The sequence below is a fragment of the Trachemys scripta genome, chromosome 10 (genome assembly GCF_013100865.1).
Source record: "Trachemys scripta elegans isolate TJP31775 chromosome 10, CAS_Tse_1.0, whole genome shotgun sequence".
NCBI lineage: Eukaryota > Metazoa > Chordata > Testudines > Emydidae > Trachemys > Trachemys scripta.
In genome coordinates this window covers 49,937,479-49,957,229 of record NC_048307.1, presented here as the reverse complement: position 1 = coordinate 49,957,229, position 19,751 = coordinate 49,937,479, and the positions used below count along the sequence as shown (strand labels likewise).

Below are 19,751 nucleotides of genomic sequence, written 5' to 3'. Positions count from 1 at the left end.
GGAGCCAGTGTTGAGAGTCCTGGACCTCCTCTAATGGGATCAGTAGGTTTCTGGCCACTTCTTGTAACAGCTCCTGGTATTGACAATGGTCATCCAGCAGAAAAGGCGAGGAAGGAGTGACTGCTTTGTCCGGGGAAGAGTCACCTGTCGGAATTGTTGGTATCTGCGGATCCAGTTCCACCTCTTCCTCCTCACACACCAACAGAACCAACTGGCAAGAGGAAGAGGAGCAGTATGACTCCTGAGAGGGGCCAGATGCCAGCCATAAGGATCCCACAGTCCAGTAAAAGGGATCAATCGATTGCAAAGGACCCCAAGGAAAATGGAACTAGTGGGCTCTGGGGAGCTTGTACCTGGTGGAATGGCAAGCATAGCCCTTTGACTGTCTATCAGGGCTCAACTGCCTTTGCGGAGATACCAGTGCAGTCATCTCCTCTGAGTCATCTGAGTCCAAAAACTGCTCAATCGGTAGCAGCAGTGCCATTGGTACTGGGGCACTCCTACCAGATGGTTGGAGGTGAGACAGCTCCTGGGTCAGTGATATAGGCTCCCCCTCGGAAGTAAGGGCATCCGTTAGGAGGGCTGGAAAGAAGCAGAGACTGTGGATAAGGGAGGAATAGATCCTTTGGTGTTATACACGTCTCGGTGCACCCTGATGTTCAAGGGGTTCCTGCAGTTAAGTCTGACAGATCCAGTGCAGCAACCAGATGGTCTTTAAATAGATAAGACAGTACTGATAATGGGTCCAGACCCGAACTTGCAGACAGAATTGGGAAGCAGCTATCCTTATGCTTCAGTACTGAGGTGACAGATGGAACTGGCGGATATTTCTTTTTATGTATCTTGTCCTCAGATCTGAGGGTCTTCATTAGAGCTGGGTTCTTAGATTCTGCTTGCAATGTCTCATCCAACCTGGACCAACTCAGGGAGGAAGTGTGTTTCTTATGGCCAGTCCTCAACATGAATCTGTCCTTGTGCCCATGAAAGAGCCCTCTTCTCTCATGGGGAACCCTGGAAGAAGAGTCCTTGGACTTAAATGTTGACAGCTCCACTCCAGGCATAGATGAGAGAATTAGGAGTGCGGGGGGTGCTGCAGCACCCCCAGGTTTTACGCAGGGCTCCACTCCTGGCCCCGCATGCAGGGTCCCAGCTGCTGGCCTCACATCCGGGCTCCACTCCTTGCCCTGCACATGGGGTCCTGGCCCCACTCCTGGGGTTCCGGCTGTGACCCCCGCGCCCAGGATCTGCTCCTAGCCCTGCCCCTGCCCCCAACTGTGGCCCCAGCCTCAGCCTCTTTATCCCATCTGTGTCTCCCCTTCCCAGAGACACAGCCCTGCTCCCGGCCACAGCTCTGGGGGGGATGGGGCAGAAAAGGGTAAGGGGGCTGGCTTTCAGCACCCCCACTATTAAAAGTGTTCCAGTGCCACCTACTCCAGGGCAAGTGCTTGGAAGGGCACAGCTAGGCTGCTGAGACCGAAGTACAGTAGGCTGTCCCTGGCCTAGATCGGAGAGAGGCCTCATAGCCTTCTCCATCAGGTGCTTCCGTAGGTGCTTCCCGGGCTTGAGTTCTGTGTGGGAAGGAGCAACACGTACTGCACTTTGCAGAGATGTGTGCTTCACCCAGATTGTACACATAACACTGATGTTCGTCACGGATGAAGAAGAATCGAGGCCAAGAGGTGCAATTCTTGAATCCTGGGACTCTGGGCACAGTCGTGGAGCCAGGGGACTGGTTCGCCAACTGGGGAGAATTAGGCCTGAATAAAGACTGGGAGTGGATGGGTCACTACAAAAAAGTAATCTTCCCTCTGCTGATACTCACACCTTCTTATCAACTGTTGGAAATGGCTGACGTCCACCTTGATTGCACTGGCCTTGTTAGCATGACAAAAGTAATTTTCCTTCTCTTGATATTCACCCCTTCTTGTCAACTGTTGAGAATAGGCCACTTCCACCTTGGCTGAATTGGCCTGGTTAGCACTGACCCCCCCCCACTTGGTAAGGCAAATCCCATTTTTTCATGTGCTGTTTATTTATACTGCTTACTGTATTTTTCACTCCATGCATCTAATGAAGTGGGTTTTAGCCCACGAAAGCTTATACCCAAATAAATTTGTTAGTCTCCAAGGTGCCACAAGGACTTCTCGTTGTTTTTGCTCATACAGACTAACACGGCTACCACTCTGAAACCGGGAGAAAGAAATATTCTATACTATTCAATAGACTTTTTAACTGCTAAATACATATCTAAGAATATAACTATTTACAAATGTTTTCTATATAGGTTATGAAACAAAGTGAAGGGGGACATGATTCCGATCAGGCCACACGGTGATAAGAAGGAACTGGAGAGGCATCAACCTACACTGCCTCTTATACTCTTGGTCGGGAGCACGAGGAGAGCTACTGTGCATGTGCAGGCCAATGGATGCTGCTTTGAAGAACTTCCGGACTTTGGTGCATGGTGTACAAGCACACCCACATGTAGAATACACATAGTGACATCACTCGAAGAAGAATTAGAGACGGTTTCATAATGCATATGCATATGGGAGCCAAATTAAGGTTGCACAGACAACCTTCATTGTGGCATTTTCTAACTTCTGTGTACTTAACTTTGCAACATAATAATGTTCTTTTAAGACAGTTGTGTGTGTGTAATCTTATTTATATACACACGTACTCATGTGCACACATTATTGAGTAAATGGTGTATTAGTTCTATTTCATGACATTTATATGCTGTAATTGAAATTAAAACGAAACTGAAAAGTTCAACATATATACCTGTTTTGTAGGTTTATGTGTTCCATGAGTCACTCTCTTAGATTTTCCACCTACTTGCCATTTAGACTTACCTGTAAAGAAAACAATTATTTTAATCAGCAATAACTATTTTAGGAAGATACATTATTCTAATATTTAAGCAGCCAAGCTTGTAGTGTGTTAACAACAGTGCACTACACTCATAAGATAGATGAGGGGAACAATTAATGAATTAAACCAATTTGCAAAATTGTATGTACTGAATTTGATACTTATTTCCATCAGTTCTAACTGAAGGAAAGAACTGAAGATACAATTTAAAAGTTGGCAAATATAAGCATGAGACAGAAAAATTTAGAGATTTTTCTACACAAGGATGGACTGCTTTCCAAAGGTGCTAAGCAGTTCGAAAACCAGGTAATTATCATCTAGAACAGGGGTCGGCAACCTGCAGCACGCGAGCTGATTTTCAATGGCACTCACACTGCCCGGGTTCTGGCCACCGGTCCGGGGGACTCTGCATTTTAATTTAATTTTAAATGAAGCTTCTTAAACATTTTAAAAACCTTATTTACTTTATATACAACAATAGTTTAGTTATGTATTATAGACTTATAGAAAGAGACCTTCTAAAACGTTAAAATGTATTACTGGCACGTGAAACCTTAAATTAGAGTGAATAAATGAAGACTCGGCACACCACTTCTGAAAGGTTGCCGACCCCTGATCTAGAAGTTAAATACATCACTTTTATATACAGCTCAAATATGGTTAGAGTTTGCAGGTAAAGTCAACAAATATTGGTGTTATTAGCCTTTATCCATTGCTTATTTTAATCAAAATTTTATTACAGGATTGAAATAAGGGATATTGGTTGGGAAAACAGAAATGGAAAAGTTTAGCCATTAACTATTTTTCCTGAAGAACTGTTTATACAGCCCGGACAGTTGGCTTACATGCCCCTTCCAACAGGTGGAGACAGGAAGAAACTGAGCGCTCTTATGGGGACACCATTTTTATATTGTTTTTGAGAGCTCTTTGCAGGCTCCCAGTTGAATGATCTGGCAGTAAGTCTTAAAACTACAATAGAATGAATAAACAAAAAAAATGAAATATAATTCCTCAGAATAAGCGTGTAGTATGTCTACTTTAACACAATACTCTCAGAATTATAATTAGCAGGTAAGAAATTTCCTTTCTTTGAATGTTTTCATAAGGAATGGGATCTTTTGAATTTAAAAAGGAGTTTGCTCAAAGATAGATCTAATTTCAAAAGCTATTTCTTTTATGTTATTTTTTTCTTGATTTATTCCTCTGATTTGATGTCTTACCTTACAAAAATATATAAAATGTAAAAGTTACAGGGTCCTATTTTCAAAGTGTAAGCAATTGAGACCAAATGCTAATTATGGTAAATGTACTTTCTGACACTAGGTATATGTTTAGAGGAAAGATTCAGACATCTTACTGAACAGATCATATTATTTAATGAAATAAAAGCAACTAAACAACTGAGTGGACTTAATATAGGTCATGGGGTAGGCAACCTATGGCACGTGTGCCGAAGGTGGCACGCGAGCTGATTTTCAGTGGCACTCACACTGCCCGGGGTCCTGGCCATGGGTCCAGGGGGCTCTGCATTTTAATTTAATTTTAAATGAAGCTTCTTAAACATTTTAAAAACCTTATTTAATTTACATACAACAATAGTTTAGTTATATATTATAGACTTATAGAAAGAGACCTTCTAAAAACGTTAAAATGTATTACTGGCACGTGAAACCTTAAATTAGAGTGAATAAATGACGACTCGGCACACCACTTCTGAAAGGTTGCCGACCCGATATAGGTCCTTGCTATACAAAGTTGGAAACCACTCTTGAATTTTAGAACTGACGCACTGAGTTTTAACAGATATTTTGGAGCCAAATTCACGGACAGGGTCAGCTGTTTTACATTGTTCTGGTGATGTAATGCAACTGGCTGAATCAGTTAAACCAGGTTTATTGCTATTTTGTGGTGGAGGAGCATACTAGTGAACCAGGCCTTTCATTTTTAGACAAAATCTACATTACCTGCTTTAGACTTCTTCTTAAAAACATTGAGTAAACCACAGTTACAAGCACAAATAAATTAAAGATTCTGAACTCAACGTGAGCAGGTTTCAAAAATAAAAATGAGATACTGTGTGTTAGCAAATAAGAGATTGTCCACAGAATACATATTACACTCCCTATTCATTGAAAACCTCAAATTCCAGATAAGATACATGCCAGGATTAGAAAGATTAAAATATTACCACAACTGAGTGCAATCTGAAACTGTTTACATTCCCAGAAGGCAGAATTTTGTGTGTGTGTGTAAATGGCACAGAAAACTTGCACCATGAGTCCATTTTCAAGCATATCAAAATAGATATGCCAGTACTAAAAAGAATGAAGGATAAAAAAAAAAGCATCTCTTTAGAAGGCACAAAAAAATGTGATTTATGAGTAAAAACTGGGAAATGTTTGAACAAGTCAGGTGCAGAGATTAAAGCAATTTCCAGGCAGACTGAATATGCAAGGCAAGTACATAAAAAGCACAGCACTTATGTCAACACTGGATTTTGGCAATTTAAGACAGGTAGTATTTTTGGAAGGATTTTTAAACAATTTATTCCGTGTATACAACAAACAAGTTTGTCTTTCATCATCAGCCATGCTTTCTTGCTTCACTACCCTTTTTTATTCAACAAATATTTTTATGGCTAATGTACAATAATTTCCTTTCAGTATTCATGAGCAGTGCCACAACGATGAGTGTTATTCAAGACTTTGTATTTGTGAGGCCTACTAGTCTGTAACTGTAAAATATTAGATTGTTCATGAGATGGAAATCGGGTATGAAGCCTTTTGCTTATGAGGTACTTATTCAATTTTAGATTAGAACAGTAGGGACCAACGATCACCACCTCATCAGTTGTTAACTAGCCATTGTAACATAAGCGAATTAGTGAAGTTCTGGGTACTCAGGGAGTTTCAGATATAACTTATAACTTAGGTCCATTTAATCTTTGACTTGTAAATCTAGTGGGGAGAGGTTGGGTCATTATGTAGAGAGACTGTACATCTCATCAGAAGGACAAAGTGCCAGTATCTCTAAAACAAACAATTGTTAAACTACACTCAAAAAGGCATCTTTTACACTGACAATCTCAGCAATTATCATTGTCTCACATCTTTTCTTGGGGAACTTTACTGAGAAAGGAATGCAACTCTGAGAATAGCCGGAGTCAGATTTCTCTGACATCTTTCAATCTGGTACTAGGCAGCAGCACTATACAGACCACACTTGTCTCAAATCATCACAGTGGTGGACAAGGATCAAGTATCCATTGTTTCTTTTACATCTATCGTTGCCTTTGACACTGTTGACTATGAGGTGTTGTCAGTGAACCCTGGCAGGGATGGAAAGAAACACACTTGAGTAACTCTGTTATTTCCTCTCTGAGTACACTCCAAGTGTAGGGCTAGGTAATTGCTCATTTTTCTCCAGGATTCTCATGTGGTGTCCCACAAAGTTCTATTCTGCCACCCATCCTCTTCCATGTGTATGCAAGATATCTAGAGAAGATAGTGAGAAAGTCTGGCTTGTAGTGTTATCACACTATGCTGACACCACTCAGCTCTATTATTTCTTTTTCACTGGCCCAAGATGGTGCAGTTGTTCATCTTAGCCAGTCTTTGGCAATTGGATAAGAAGTGGCTGCCTGGAGCTCCTTTCAAATAAAACAACACAGGCAATGCTGCTTGTCTGGAGGAAGCAACCAGTGGGCAGAGAGACATTATTTTTGGCCCTCTGAATGTGGGTGTACACTCTCATTTTATTATTAAAATTTGTAACCTTATTGGATTCTCAACTACCTTTGAATGTTCAACCAGGCATTTTCAATCATGAATCCTCAACTCCAGCATGCATTTCTTCCTTTGGTCCAAGACAGCCAAAATTTGTTGATCTCCATCACATACTGCAAAGCCTATTCATTCTGTCAAGCTTTTTCTAAAAGTGTAGGTTATTATTTTCCAAGTGTCCAAGATGTGCCGTACACCTCCGCACCAAATAAAATATGTTCCCTATCCTGAAGTGCTTACAGTCTAAAGCCCCAATACTGCAACGTGCTCTGACTGGCCAGACCCTTCTGTGGCAATCAAATGACTTCAGACAAAAAGGGAATAAGGGGAAGAGAACAGTTACAAATACAAGATTACGTGGTTTCTTTGGCATGTCATACGTGTTTCTTACATTTACAAAGATATTTAGACATTTTTATTTTGGGTTTAGTGAAAAAGGTCTCACATGGGAAGTGTTTTAAGTATTATTGATATGGTATCAACTTTGATTTTGCAATACAATCTTTGTAGATTGTTTGCCTATGTGCCTCAAGTTTTCTGATAGGTACATTAAGTAATTAAAAAGTACATCATTCCTTGATTCCTGTATGCTGAACTGCCACAATTTTTTTAATTGGGCCATGGTTACCCAGGCCCAATATGCATTAACAATCACAGTCCTGATGAGGGAGTCTAGATACCATTCTTATTCCACATACAGTTGACAAATGCATATTAATTCTGGAATGGCTAGAATACATCTCTACCCCAATATAACACGACCCAATATAACACGAATTTGGATATAACGCGGTAAACTAGCGCTCCGGAGGGTGGGGCTGTGCACTCCGGTGGATCAAAGCAAGTTCGATATAACGCGGTTTCACCTATAACGCGGTAAGATTTTTTGGCTCCTGAGGACAGCGTTATATCGGAGTACAGGTGTATCAGAAAAATACATATACCAATTCCTTCCTAATGGAGCTAAACTCTGCCACAACAACATACATACCCCTTTGCCAAGGGAGGAGGCAGGGGCGCAGAAGCTGGCTATGCAACCCTTTACACCAGCTGAGTTCCCTTCCACAAGGGGAATTATCTGTTTCCTGCTATGACCAGATTCTGGTCACTTTAGTTTGTCTGAGCAGTGCAAAGAGGTCAGATCATAAATGAGAATTTGGCCCACTGTCTTTATGAACAAAATTACATTTGTATAACCTGTTAAATGTTAAAATAGAGCCGGCAAGACCAAAAGAACCAGAAAATTATGAGTTATGGCATGATTGTCTGGGTGTTAACTTCTCCTGTAATGTCCAAGTATGTGTGACAAACACCATTTAAAAATCACATCTGAATTTAACAGAGGCTGGAGTTTCACATTAATATTCATTCTCTAGGCATCTCTGTCAGCAAACTGTTAAACTCCTCTACAAACAAGCATCTAAGAGCATGTTGAAAGTTTCTAAGAGAATATTACAAGCAATCCAGAACTAAAGAAAGTAATTCTATTTAAAGAGAAGCCTCCCATCCTGCCACAAATGCCTCAAGTATATAATTGCTAAATGTATTCTATGTTCCTCTTTCAGCATCATAAAATAGTTGTTCATATTACTACCTTCCTCAAAGCTGTAATTCTGAATTATAAGTGATTTTAAGCCCTGATCTTGTAAACACTCAGGAAAGTATTTAACTGTAAGCATATGAGTAGCCCCAATGAAATCAATGGACCTACTCACACACTTAAAATTAAGCATGAACAAGTGAGTTTACAAGATTGGGGACTAAACAGATGCATTTTGGGATAACAGTGGTAAATGAAGCAACAATGAAAAATTGCTCCTGTTAAATATCCATATATTTATGTTATTCAGAATGTGCACGTAAAGTTAATTGTTTTCTCATACCAAAGTCATTAAAAAAAGCTTTAAATTTTCCAGTTGAAAATCTAGTTCTACATTTCTAAATCTAATCTATATTTAGACATAATTAAGCATGCCAAAGAATCTGTTTTTCCCTGTTTAGAACATTTTGTGATTAGAGATGATAAACAATGACTTGTATCTGTTGTACTACTTCAGCAGGAATGAGATTTGCCATAGACACAAATTGACAAACATAGAATGGCTGCAGGTATCAAATAAACAATCAAAGTGATTGGAAAACAAGTTATCTGAGCATTTTTGTTCTGATTACTGGCCTAGTGGATTGGCAGAAGCAGTAAAAGTGGCATAATATGATTTTAGTAAGGCTTTTCACTCTGTCCCACACGACATTTTCATATGCAAACTAGGGCCTAGAAGAAATTACTGTAAGGTGAGCGCACAAATGATTAAAAGACTGTACTCAAAGAGAAGTCACCAATGGTTTGCTGTTGAACTGGGAGAGCATATCTAGTGGGCTCCGCAGTGGTCAGTCCTGGATCCAGTACAATTCAATATTTTCATTAATGACTTGGATAACAGAATGGAGAATATGCTTATAAAATCTATGGATTACACCAAGCTGGGAGTGGTTGCAAGTGCTTTGGAGGACAGATTAGCATTCAAAATGACCATGACAAATTGAAGAATTGGTGAGAAATCAATAGGATGAAATTCAATAAAGATAAGTACAAAGTACTTCACTTAGGAAGGAAAAATCAAATGCACAACGACAAAATGGGAAATAACTGGTTGGTGGTAGTACTGCAGAAAAGGATCGGGGGGTTATTAATGGCTCACAAATTGAATGAGAGTCAACAATATGATGCAGTTGCGAAAAAGGCTAATATTCTGGGATGTATTAACAAGAGTGTTATGTGTAAAAGACGGGGAGGAAACTGTTCTGCTCTACTTGGCACTGGTTAGTCCTCAGCTGGAGTACTCCGTCCAATTCTGGGCACCACATTTTTGGAAAGATGGTGAAAAGTTGGAGAGTCCAGAGGAGAGCAACAAAAATGATAAAAGGTTAATGAGGAAAGGTTAAAAAAAACGGGGCATGTTTAGTCTTGAGAAAGAAGACTGCCCACTGAAGGTAGGACAAGAAATAATGGGTGTAATCTGAAGCAGGAGAGTTTTAGGTTAGATAGGGTAGTTAAATCCTGGAATAAGCTTCCAAGGAAGTTTGTGGAATCCCCGTCACTGGAGGTTTTTAAGAATAGGATGGATAAATACCTGTCAGGGATGGTCTAGGTTTACCTGGTCCTGCTTCCTCAAGGACCCTTCCAGCCCTGCATTTCTATGATTCTTCCTTTTTATTTTAGGTTTTTCTGCTACAACTCTCCCCCACCCCAAAAAAAAATCATCCCATTTTATGTATTCACTTTGGTGTTGACATTTAGCCTTGCCAGCGAGAACATATGCTAAGGACCTGGCTCCACAATAATTAACGACAACACTTCTACTCAGTGTTACACTAGTTTAGGTACAACAGTACTTATCACAGAAAAAATATTCAAAAATACTAGTATTTTAAGATTAAGACATTTTAAAATGTTGGATCTTCCAAAATACAGATTTAGGGAAAAAGGAGTACCCAGATGCTGTAAGTATAAGCTTTCAGTTTCCAGGGAAGACAACAGTCCGCACTGATCTTGCACACCACTAAGGTATAATTCAAAAGCAGAATTAATATTCACATCCAACAAACCAACAGTTCTATCAAACTAATTATACTGTATTAAGATCATAGCTGGAAAAGTACAGCTGTGAAATGGTACTTCAAGGGCACCAGTGAAAATTCCATGCCTCCACATTGTGTCTGTTTAAACATTTTAACACTGATTCTGAGTGGTGATGGCCTACTTTTATTTTCATATTCAGGGAAAATTAAATAGATATTATCCACCTGAAACCTAGCCAATTTAAAGAAGTTTCAGATACTGCAACTGAATCCTTCTATCAATTTCTGCAGTTTTACAACACTTTCCTAATTTTCCAAATGTTTTCTCTCCTCCATTTCTGTAACAGTAGGAGGTTAAAAACAATTCAGGAAGAACTGTGATTTTTAAGTTGATGGTGTCCCTTTAAAGGCAGAACAGTTTATGGAAAATCTTGACTCTAAAATTTTGAAAATGCTTTGATGTTCACTAATGATAAACACTATATAATTGTTAAATATTATTACTCTGACATGGACAAAGTTTGTTAGAAGTTTTTTTTTAAAGTGACAGTTTGTATATGCACTGGAGCTCTTATATTTGTAATTTTTCAAAATGTCTTCATATTCATATATACAGATCAACTTTGCTCACAATGGCACTTACAGAAAAGGTTTTGTATCCCATTCTAAGGTACATATTCAAAAGGGATAGCCTCTCATTAATTAACATTTTAATTCTGAGACACCAAAGTACAGACCCCCAACAACATAATGAGACTTATGCAGATAAAACATTTAAAAAAAGGCAACTATAGCATCTATGTTTAATTTAAAAAAAAAGTAGCAACAGAGTTGTCTTAGATACTATGGTGATGAGTGCCAAATAATCACCTAGTTAAAGAAAGACTGTTGTACTTGAGCACAACAATGCAGTCAATATATTTCCTTGTTCTGATGGCTCTGCTGTCTCCAATTTACTGTTAAGAGATATTTCAATTTAATATTTATGGTTTAGACATAAACGTTCTTCCACTTGAACAGTGGCAACATCCCACTATTGTGAATGTGTTCACACTGTAAGACTCTGAAAATACTTGTTCCTTCTTAGCAAGAATTATTTGCAACTCATTGCTGTGCACAGAGAAAGCAAATAGTTTATAGTAACTTACTCTAAAACTAGGCAGAGACCCCAGTGTTTGAGCTATGACACGTTCTCTAATTTTTTCCCATTTAATCATCTGGGGCCTGGGGAAGGGGCGCTTTCAGGGAACAGTATTGGGGACAAAAGGGTTTCTGGTCATCCCCTTGTTTTTATTTTGTTTACATATTTGAGCTCCTGAAGAGCGAGAGTGCAAGCTCCATTCCTGTCCCTCCTTCAGATCATAGGGAGAGTCTCCTTTCCCTTCTTTACACTTGAAATTCTCTTACGTTCTTTGTAGGTGTGATATAGATGGAGTAAAATCATGTAAAACTCTCTCTTCTCAACTGGTACAGCCCCATGTTTTTACAACCCTTACCCAGAGCAGAAAGGACACCTCTCTAATTTCCCTGTTTAAAGGGTAAACAGAGTGAAGGAGTGTTGCCGAAGTGAATACTGAGATAGAAGGCTAGAGTCTCCCAATGAAAAGAGAAAGCCTTAATTTATTTCCTTTTTCTTCTTTTCCTTCTCATAGAAGTTAAGTGTATTGTACCTGATAGGGAAATAGCAGTTGTCCCTTTTCTCCAGCTTGATTCAGAGAGAGACAAAATAAATCTGACAGCCACTTCTTAAACAACTAGCCATTGTTCTGCCTTGTCTTACTACATATAGCTAATTTAAGGATTCACATGTCAGCAGTAACCAGTAAGAAAAACAGATGCCATATTGATAATTCTGCTATATCAGTGGTTCCCAAACTTTAATAACCTGTGAACCCCTTTCACTAAAATGTCAAGTCTTGCAAACCTCCTCCTAAAAATGAATATTTTCAGGGATTTTCTCATTTACCTGAGTATAAATTATTAAAGCAGTGATCTTGGAAATATAAAATTTGTTTTTATGACATGCGTATTACACACTATTTACTATTAATTATTATTTATCATTACAGTATTTTTATTACATTATGAAAACATCAAGATCTCACTTTCGTAGCTTGTATCACTTTGAATAAGCCTGTTATAAGATAAGGCTCCTATGTTTCATCAAGGAGTAGCAGATGTGAAAGAATGAAGGTATTTAAGAAGCCAACTTAAAGAGTTCCTCCTACACAAGCATTCAGGTCTTGAGCAGTCCAGGCAAACAATGCACATTACAACAAAGCTTAAACTTGTTCTTCATAATAATTTTAAAAACAATACTAGCTGCCTATTTAATTTTAAAAACAGCAAAAAATATCCACCTCCCTTTGCATTTCTTATAAGGAGTCTTGAAGTTTAAATCTCCTCAGTGTGATAGAGATGCTTGCTTTGATCTGCTTCACTCTTGGAAGTCCAGGGGCTCTGGGCTGCAGGCCCTGGGCTGCCCAGGGTCCCTCGGGACAGCTCTGTCTGCCATTAGGGAATTTTTTCCCGAGAACCCCCTTTAACATTTTGTGAACCCCAGTTTGGGAACCACTGTGCTATAGATAGAAGCTTTGCAGACTGTGCTTATACACTTCAGGCAGGAACTCCAGTGAGGCAGGATAGTTGGGATAAGGCTGCAGTAAAAAGGTCAGAGGCTGAAACCGTAGAGTCTTAATGTCCTTTGAAATACTGGGCAATTGTAACCCATGTTCATTTTGTTTTATAGTTGATAAACACAAAGGATATAGCTATCCTCCTTGTTTGCCAGAGTTCAACAAGAGTGTTAGGTAAAGACCCTGAATATCCCAGTGCTGAAGTTCCTACAGCACTTCAGAATTTGCCTGACGCTTCCTGTCTCCCGCTCTGTGCTGTCAGCACTTACAGGATGGGATATCTGAATAAGTTTTTACCCATTCCCACCACACACTCTACCTCTAGGGTTTGTTCCCTAAAGCGATGGGATTATGCCTTGCTCTTGCACTTTCCCTTCTCATGCGCCTCCCACACACACACACAGACCCTGGAAGGAGGAAGAAAACCCTTGGGCTGTGTGGACTCATCAATGGACTTTGTTTTGGGGGGTTGAGTTTTATTTACAGATTATTTTATATTAATAAACCAAGTCCCAAAAGAAGGTATTTTTGACCAACAAAAAGCCTGAAGTGTATTTAAACAGTCCAAGAGGGGAAACTGAGGCAGGCTGCCTGTAGCGTAAACCCAGCTCACAAGGGGGCACATAGGAGGCTGACTGTAACCAGCCTGATTACAGTCAACAAAAGGGGACAAAACAGTAAAGATACCTTTTATTTCATCTTTATCAAATTTTTGTATACATTTTACAAAATTATAATTTAATTAAACAGGAAGCATACTGAAGAAATTATTTTAAAATATTGATGATATCTATGTTTTAAGCAGTTATCAAATTTAAGATACAATTTTTAGGTATAAACATTTTTACTTCAAACAAACTTCTTTTTTGGGTGGGAGAATAAGGGAAGGTTGGGGGGAAGGAAGTTAAATACTTACTATCGTCCTCTTTGCTTTCCAGTGGGACACTCCATGCAATAAGGTTTCTTGCTGTACGACCCTCTTCTGCAACAATTTTCCTCACTTTGTCATGACTATTAGAGCGCTGGAAAGAAGCCTGAAAATGTGAAATACAGGAAAAATGCATCATCCTATTTCAAGCTAATATATTAATTATCTCAAAGCATAAATGCTAAAACATCCAAAAAGGGGCTTGCGGTTGACAATCCTCACATAAGTATAAATATTAACTACTATTTGTAAAATACCTGTTTTATCTATTTGTAAAATCTGTGAGATGGGTATTGTATTTTCACTATCTATTAGAAACTGTGTGGGTGGCACGGATATACTCATTCATTTTCACAGAGAAGAGGCATGGATCATAGCTCCTACGTGTCTTCTAGCAGAATGTTTAATCAGAATGGGAACTAGTGTCTAGCCCTCAGCTGGGGTTTGTCTACACCTGACTTTTTTTAACCTTGATTAAATTGATTGCCAGCACTGGAGAAGTGTTTACACCTTTATGAGTGTGTTCACCTTGTGTTAACCGCACCTGCTGCACCTTTATGTGGCTGCTGCTCCTAAACCTGGATAAAATCGGAAGGACTGAGCACAAGGCAAACATCTAGCCCCATAAAAAACAAACAAAAAACACCTCACTGGTTATAGAAATGGAACCAAGCTACCACTCCATTACAGATGGCTGCCAATGCCTTATGTTTCATGAAGGGTTCTGGAGAAAGCCAGTCTGTGGAAGCCAAGACCCCACAAAGGTGGATGATGCAGCAAGAAAACACTTCAAAGTTGGTTATTGGAATGCAAGAACAATGTTTCAAACATCAACAATCTCGCAAATCATGAGGGAAATGGATAATTATGTACTCAAAATCCTGGACATCAGTGAGAGCAGATTGACCAAGTGTGGACAAGAAGCACTTCTAGCACGAAAAGAAAATTTTCATTTGTTCAAGTCATTGTGATAACAAACACTGAGTGGGAGTAGCATTCATTACGACAGACTGGGCATACATCGTCAGCTGGGCATACATCAACCAACACATCATATATGCCAGACTAATTCGAAATGGCAATGTCGATTTCGGCGCTACTCGTCTCGTCGGGGAGGAGTATAGAAATCGATTTTAAGAGCCCTTTATGTCGAAGTAAATGGCTTCATTGTGTGGATGGATGCAGGGTTAATTCGATTTAACGCTGCTAAATTCGAACTAAACTCATAGGCCTGGTCTACACTACGACTTTAATTTGGATTTAGCAGCGTTAAATCAAATTAACCCTGCACCCGTTCACACAACTAAGCCATTTAATTCGACATAAAGGGCTCTTTAAATCAATTTCTGTACTCCACCCCGACGAGCAGAGTAGTGCCAAAATCGATTTTATCATTTCGAATTAGGGTTAGTGTGGCCGCAAGTTGATGGTATTGGCCTCCGGGAGCTATCCCACAGTGCACCATTGTGACCGCGCTGGACAGCAATCTGAACTCGGATACACTGGCCAGGTAGACAGGAAAAGCCCCGCGAACATTTGAATTTCATTTCCGGTTTGCCCAGCGTGGAGAGCACAGGTGACCACAGATTAGCTCATCAGCACAGGTAACCATGCAGGCCGATAATCAAAAAAGAGCATCAGCATGGACCGTACGGGAGGTACTGGATCTGATCGCTATATGGGGAGAGGATTCAGTGCTAGCAGAACTTCGTTCAAAAAGACGAAATGCAAAAACTTTTGAAAAAATCTCCAAGGGCATGATGGAGAGAGGCCACAATAGGGACTCAGATCAGTGCCGCGTGAAAGTCAAGGAGCTCAGACAAGCCTATCAAAAAACAAAGGAGGCAAACGGTCGCTCCGGGTCAGTGAACGTGAGGACAGGAGGGACCAACATGAGGAGAGGAGAGACGCTCGAGATGAGAGGTGACAGCAGGAAGATCAGAGGAGGCAGGATGCAACGCTGGGGCTGCTGTGTGAGCAAACAGACATGCTCCGGCATCTGGTGGAGCTTCAGGAACAGCAGAGTGCCGCTACAGCCCCTGTATAACCCCCTTCCCCCCTCCCCATGTTCCATAGCCTCCTCACCCAGATGTGTAAGAACGCGGGGGGGGGGGGAGGTAGGCTCCGTACACCTTCCCATTCCACCCCAGTTGACTGCCCAAGCAAAAGGCTGTCATTTTTTTTAACCTTTTTTTAGTGGCCTTTTCCTTCCCACCGATCCTCCTCCCAAACTCCACCCGGGCTCCCTCCCTCTTTTTATAATCTATTAATAAAGAATAAATGATTTTTAAACGATAGTGACTTTATTTGGTTTGAAAGCAAGCTGGGGGAAGGGGGAGGGTGGGTTCCTTACAGAGAATGAGTCAATAAAGGAGGCGGGTTTTCATGAAGGAGAAACAAACAGCTATTTCACACTGTAGCCTGGCCAGTCATGGTTTTCAAAGCTTCTCTGATGCACAGCGCTTCCTGGTGTGCTCTTCTAATCGCCCTTGTGTCTGGCTGCGCATAATCAGCAGCCAGGCGATTTGCCTCAGCCTCCCACCCCGCCATAAAGGTCTCCCCCTTACTTTTACAGAGATTGTGGAGCACACAGCAAGCAGAAATAACAATGGGGAGATCGGTTTGGCTGAGGTCTGAGCGAGTCAGTAACGATCGCCAGCGACCTTTTAAATGGCCAAATGCACATTCTACCACCATTCTGCACTTGCTCAGTCTGTAGTTGAACAGCTCCTGACTCCTGTCCAGGCTGCCTTTGTATGGCTTCATAAGCCATGGCATTAAGGGGTTGGCTGGGTCCCCAAGAATAACTATTGGCATTTTAACATCCCCAACGGTTATTTTCTGGTCCAGAAAGTAAGTCCCTTGCTGTAGCCCTTTAAACAGAGTAGTGTTCCTGAAGGCGCGAGCGTCATGAACCCTTCCCGGCCAGCCCACGTTGATGTTGGTGAAATGTCCCTTGTGATCCACAAGTGCTTGCAGCACCATTGAAAAGTACCCCTTGCGGTTTATGTACTGGGTACCCTGGTGCTCCGGTGCCAAGATAGGGATATGGGTTCCATCTATCGCCCCATCACAGTTAGGGAATCCCACTGCAGCAAAGTCATCCACTATGACCTGCACATTTCCCAGGGTCACTACCTTTCGTAGCAGCACCTGAGTGATTGCTTTGGCTACTTGCATCACAGCAGCCCCCACAGTAGATTTGCCCACTCCAAATTGATTCCCGACTGACCGGTAGCTGTCTGGCGTTGCAAGCTTCCACAGGGCTATCGCCACTCACTTCTCAACTGTGAGGGCTGCTCTCATCTTGGTATTCTGGCGCTTCAGGGCAGGGGACAGCAAGTCACAAAGTTCCATGAAAGTGCCCTTACGCATGCAAAAGTTCCGCAGCCATGGGAATCATCCCACACCTGCAACACTATGCGGTCCCACCAGTCTGTGCTTGTTTCCCTTGCCCAGAATCGGCGTTCCATGGATAGAACCTGCCCCATTAACAACATGATCTCCAAAGCACCGGGACCCGCGGTTTGACAGAATTCTGTGTCCGCGTCCATGTCCTCATCATGCTTGTCGCTGCGCTGCCGCCGCCTCTGCCTCCTCGTCTCGTTTTTCTGGTCCTGGCTCAGCATAAACTCCACGAGAACGCGCAAGGTGTTTACAGTGTTCATGACTGCTGTCTTGAGCTGAGCGGACTCCATGCTTGCCATGGTATGGAGTCTGCAGTGTTCACTCAGGAAAAAAGGCGCGAAATGGTTGTCTGCCGTCCGTTGCTTTCATGCAGGGAGGGAGGGAGGGAGGAGGCTGTATCCAGAACCACCTGCGACAATGTTTTTTGTCCCATCAGGCACTGGGATCTCAACCCAGAATTCCAATGGGTGGGGGAGACTGCGGGAACTATGGGATAGCTACCCACAGTGCAACGCTCCAGAAATCGATGTTAGCCCCGGAACATGGACGCACACCGCCGAATTAATGTGCTTAGTGTGGCCGCATACATTCGACTTTATACAATCTGTTTCCCAAATTCGAATTATATAAATTCGGATTAATCCCGTAGTGTAGACATACCCAGAGTGTAGACCAGGCTTTAGTCAGGCTTTTTCCTGTAGAGTACCTGGCTGCATTCTGTTGTGAGGCAAGAATTTTTTAGTTGATGTTAGTCGATACCTGTTAATGTTTGTTTTATTGTGTATACTTTCAAAAGCCTTGAACTGAGTATATTTTAAAAATCTAACCAAATTTGTTTCTCAAGTGAGTGGGAATCATCCTCAGGGATCCTTCTTATATCCTTAACTTCTCTACTATAGCTTTGTGTAGTAGTAAGTTATCCTCTAGGGTCTTGTTTCCACTAGGAAGAAAAGGTGTAATTTTAGCATGTAATAGGTAGTCCGGATAAACCTGAGCTCCTCTCTAGGGTTTCTTTGCCATGCTAACGTGTATTTTTGGCCTAAGGTTTTGTCTACACTAGACTTTTTTTTAACCTCGATTTAACTGATTGCCAATTAATTCAAGATAATTTATTATCACATTTCATCCTTCTCATGCCAATGTTAGCACACAGGGCAGAAATTGGTCTATTCTATTCTATTCTTCTGAGTCTTTCAGCCCAGTGGATCTTGGGGGGAGGGGAGCTCAGAGCCAGGGCTCTGGCCCTCCCCCTGCGCCCCAAGCCAGCTGAGACTGACTTTCTTCCAGCTGCCTGGCCCCTGCCCTGCCCGTTGCTCCTCCTTCGGCCTTTGTCTCCCTTCCAGGGCCAAGAGTCACCTGGTCACATCCCCCTCCTGGGTCTCAGGTTACAAAGGGGCAGCCATAGCATCTGTGCAGGCAGCTGGAGTAGCCCCCGCAAAAGTCACACGCCCTTATTCTCACCACATAGACATTGGTGCAGTGCACACACCTCATTCATGCAAAATTGTAAGGCTCACATAGGCTCACATACAACATAACAAGGGAAAATCCCCACTACATCACAGTATCACGCTACAGAAACTTTCCCTACAACAGAGAGTAGTGTAACTCTTCTTCAGTTGTTAAAGTTAGTGAGACAACCTTTTTGGAGTATTCTGACAATGATTCCATGTTTCTACTAGTTGGGAGGAGGGTCTCCTTTTACCAGACTTCATTAAACAGTTCTTTCAGATTTGTTAGGGTTGTGTTATCAACTGCTTTTAGCATTCCTGCTGTCTTTGGTCATCTGCTGCTGTTTTGTTGTTTTTTTCAGCTCCTGGACTACAGCCTGTACTTTTGACATCTCTATTGGACTGATGTTAATGTCAAGTTGATCAGTTTAGCATACTTCATCAAAATCTGGTGCTGTTAGTTGTAAGCATTTTTTCATCTTTGCCTTTGACTGATCAATTTCTTATTTTGAAATTTTCACAAAGGATTTCAGTCATTTAGTAAATGTCTCTGTGGTTTCTTTTCATAGCAGCATTTTCAGTTTCAGCTGCTAGGTCTTCAGCATATCTCCATTTATCTTTCCTTGCATTGGTTTTCACTTTTTTGGTCTGGTTTCTTATACTCTCCTTTGGTTTTTCCAATATTTCTTTGGTCTTAGTATTCAGGAGTTTTCCTTGCAGTGCTTTCCTTACCTTGATGAGATGCCTTGTCTCTTGGCTTATCCAATTCTTGCTTTGTCTATACTGATATCCAACTGTGACTCCTGCAACTTCAATCCCCTTCAATCCTCTGAGTGCTGCCCATTTTTCTTAAGGTTCAGTCTTTGTCTCACTTTGATCTGCCTTTGGCAGTGCTTCAAACCTGTTCCTTAATTCAAAGAGGCTTTGAAGCCTCCGGGAGCTATCCCACAGTGCACCATTGTGACCGCTCTGGACAGCAATCTGAACTCGGATCCACTGGCCAGGTAGATAGGAAAAGCCCCGTGAACTTTTGAATTTCATTTCCTGTTTGCTCAGCGTGGAGCGCTGATCAGCACAGGTGACCATGCAG

General features: G+C 41.3%; 1 protein-coding gene across 1 annotated transcript in view; it reads right to left on the bottom strand.

Annotated features, from left to right (window-relative positions):
* The window catches only part of SCAPER (S-phase cyclin A associated protein in the ER), a gene marked incomplete in the record, with an annotated part of 368,987 nt that overhangs the window by 316,112 nt on the left and 33,124 nt on the right, over nucleotides 1–19,751 (bottom strand). Inside the window, 2 exon segments of the mRNA XM_034784768.1 lie at nucleotides 2,788–2,858; nucleotides 13,791–13,908. Of these exon segments, the coding sequence (XP_034640659.1) occupies nucleotides 2,788–2,858; nucleotides 13,791–13,908 (189 nt within the window).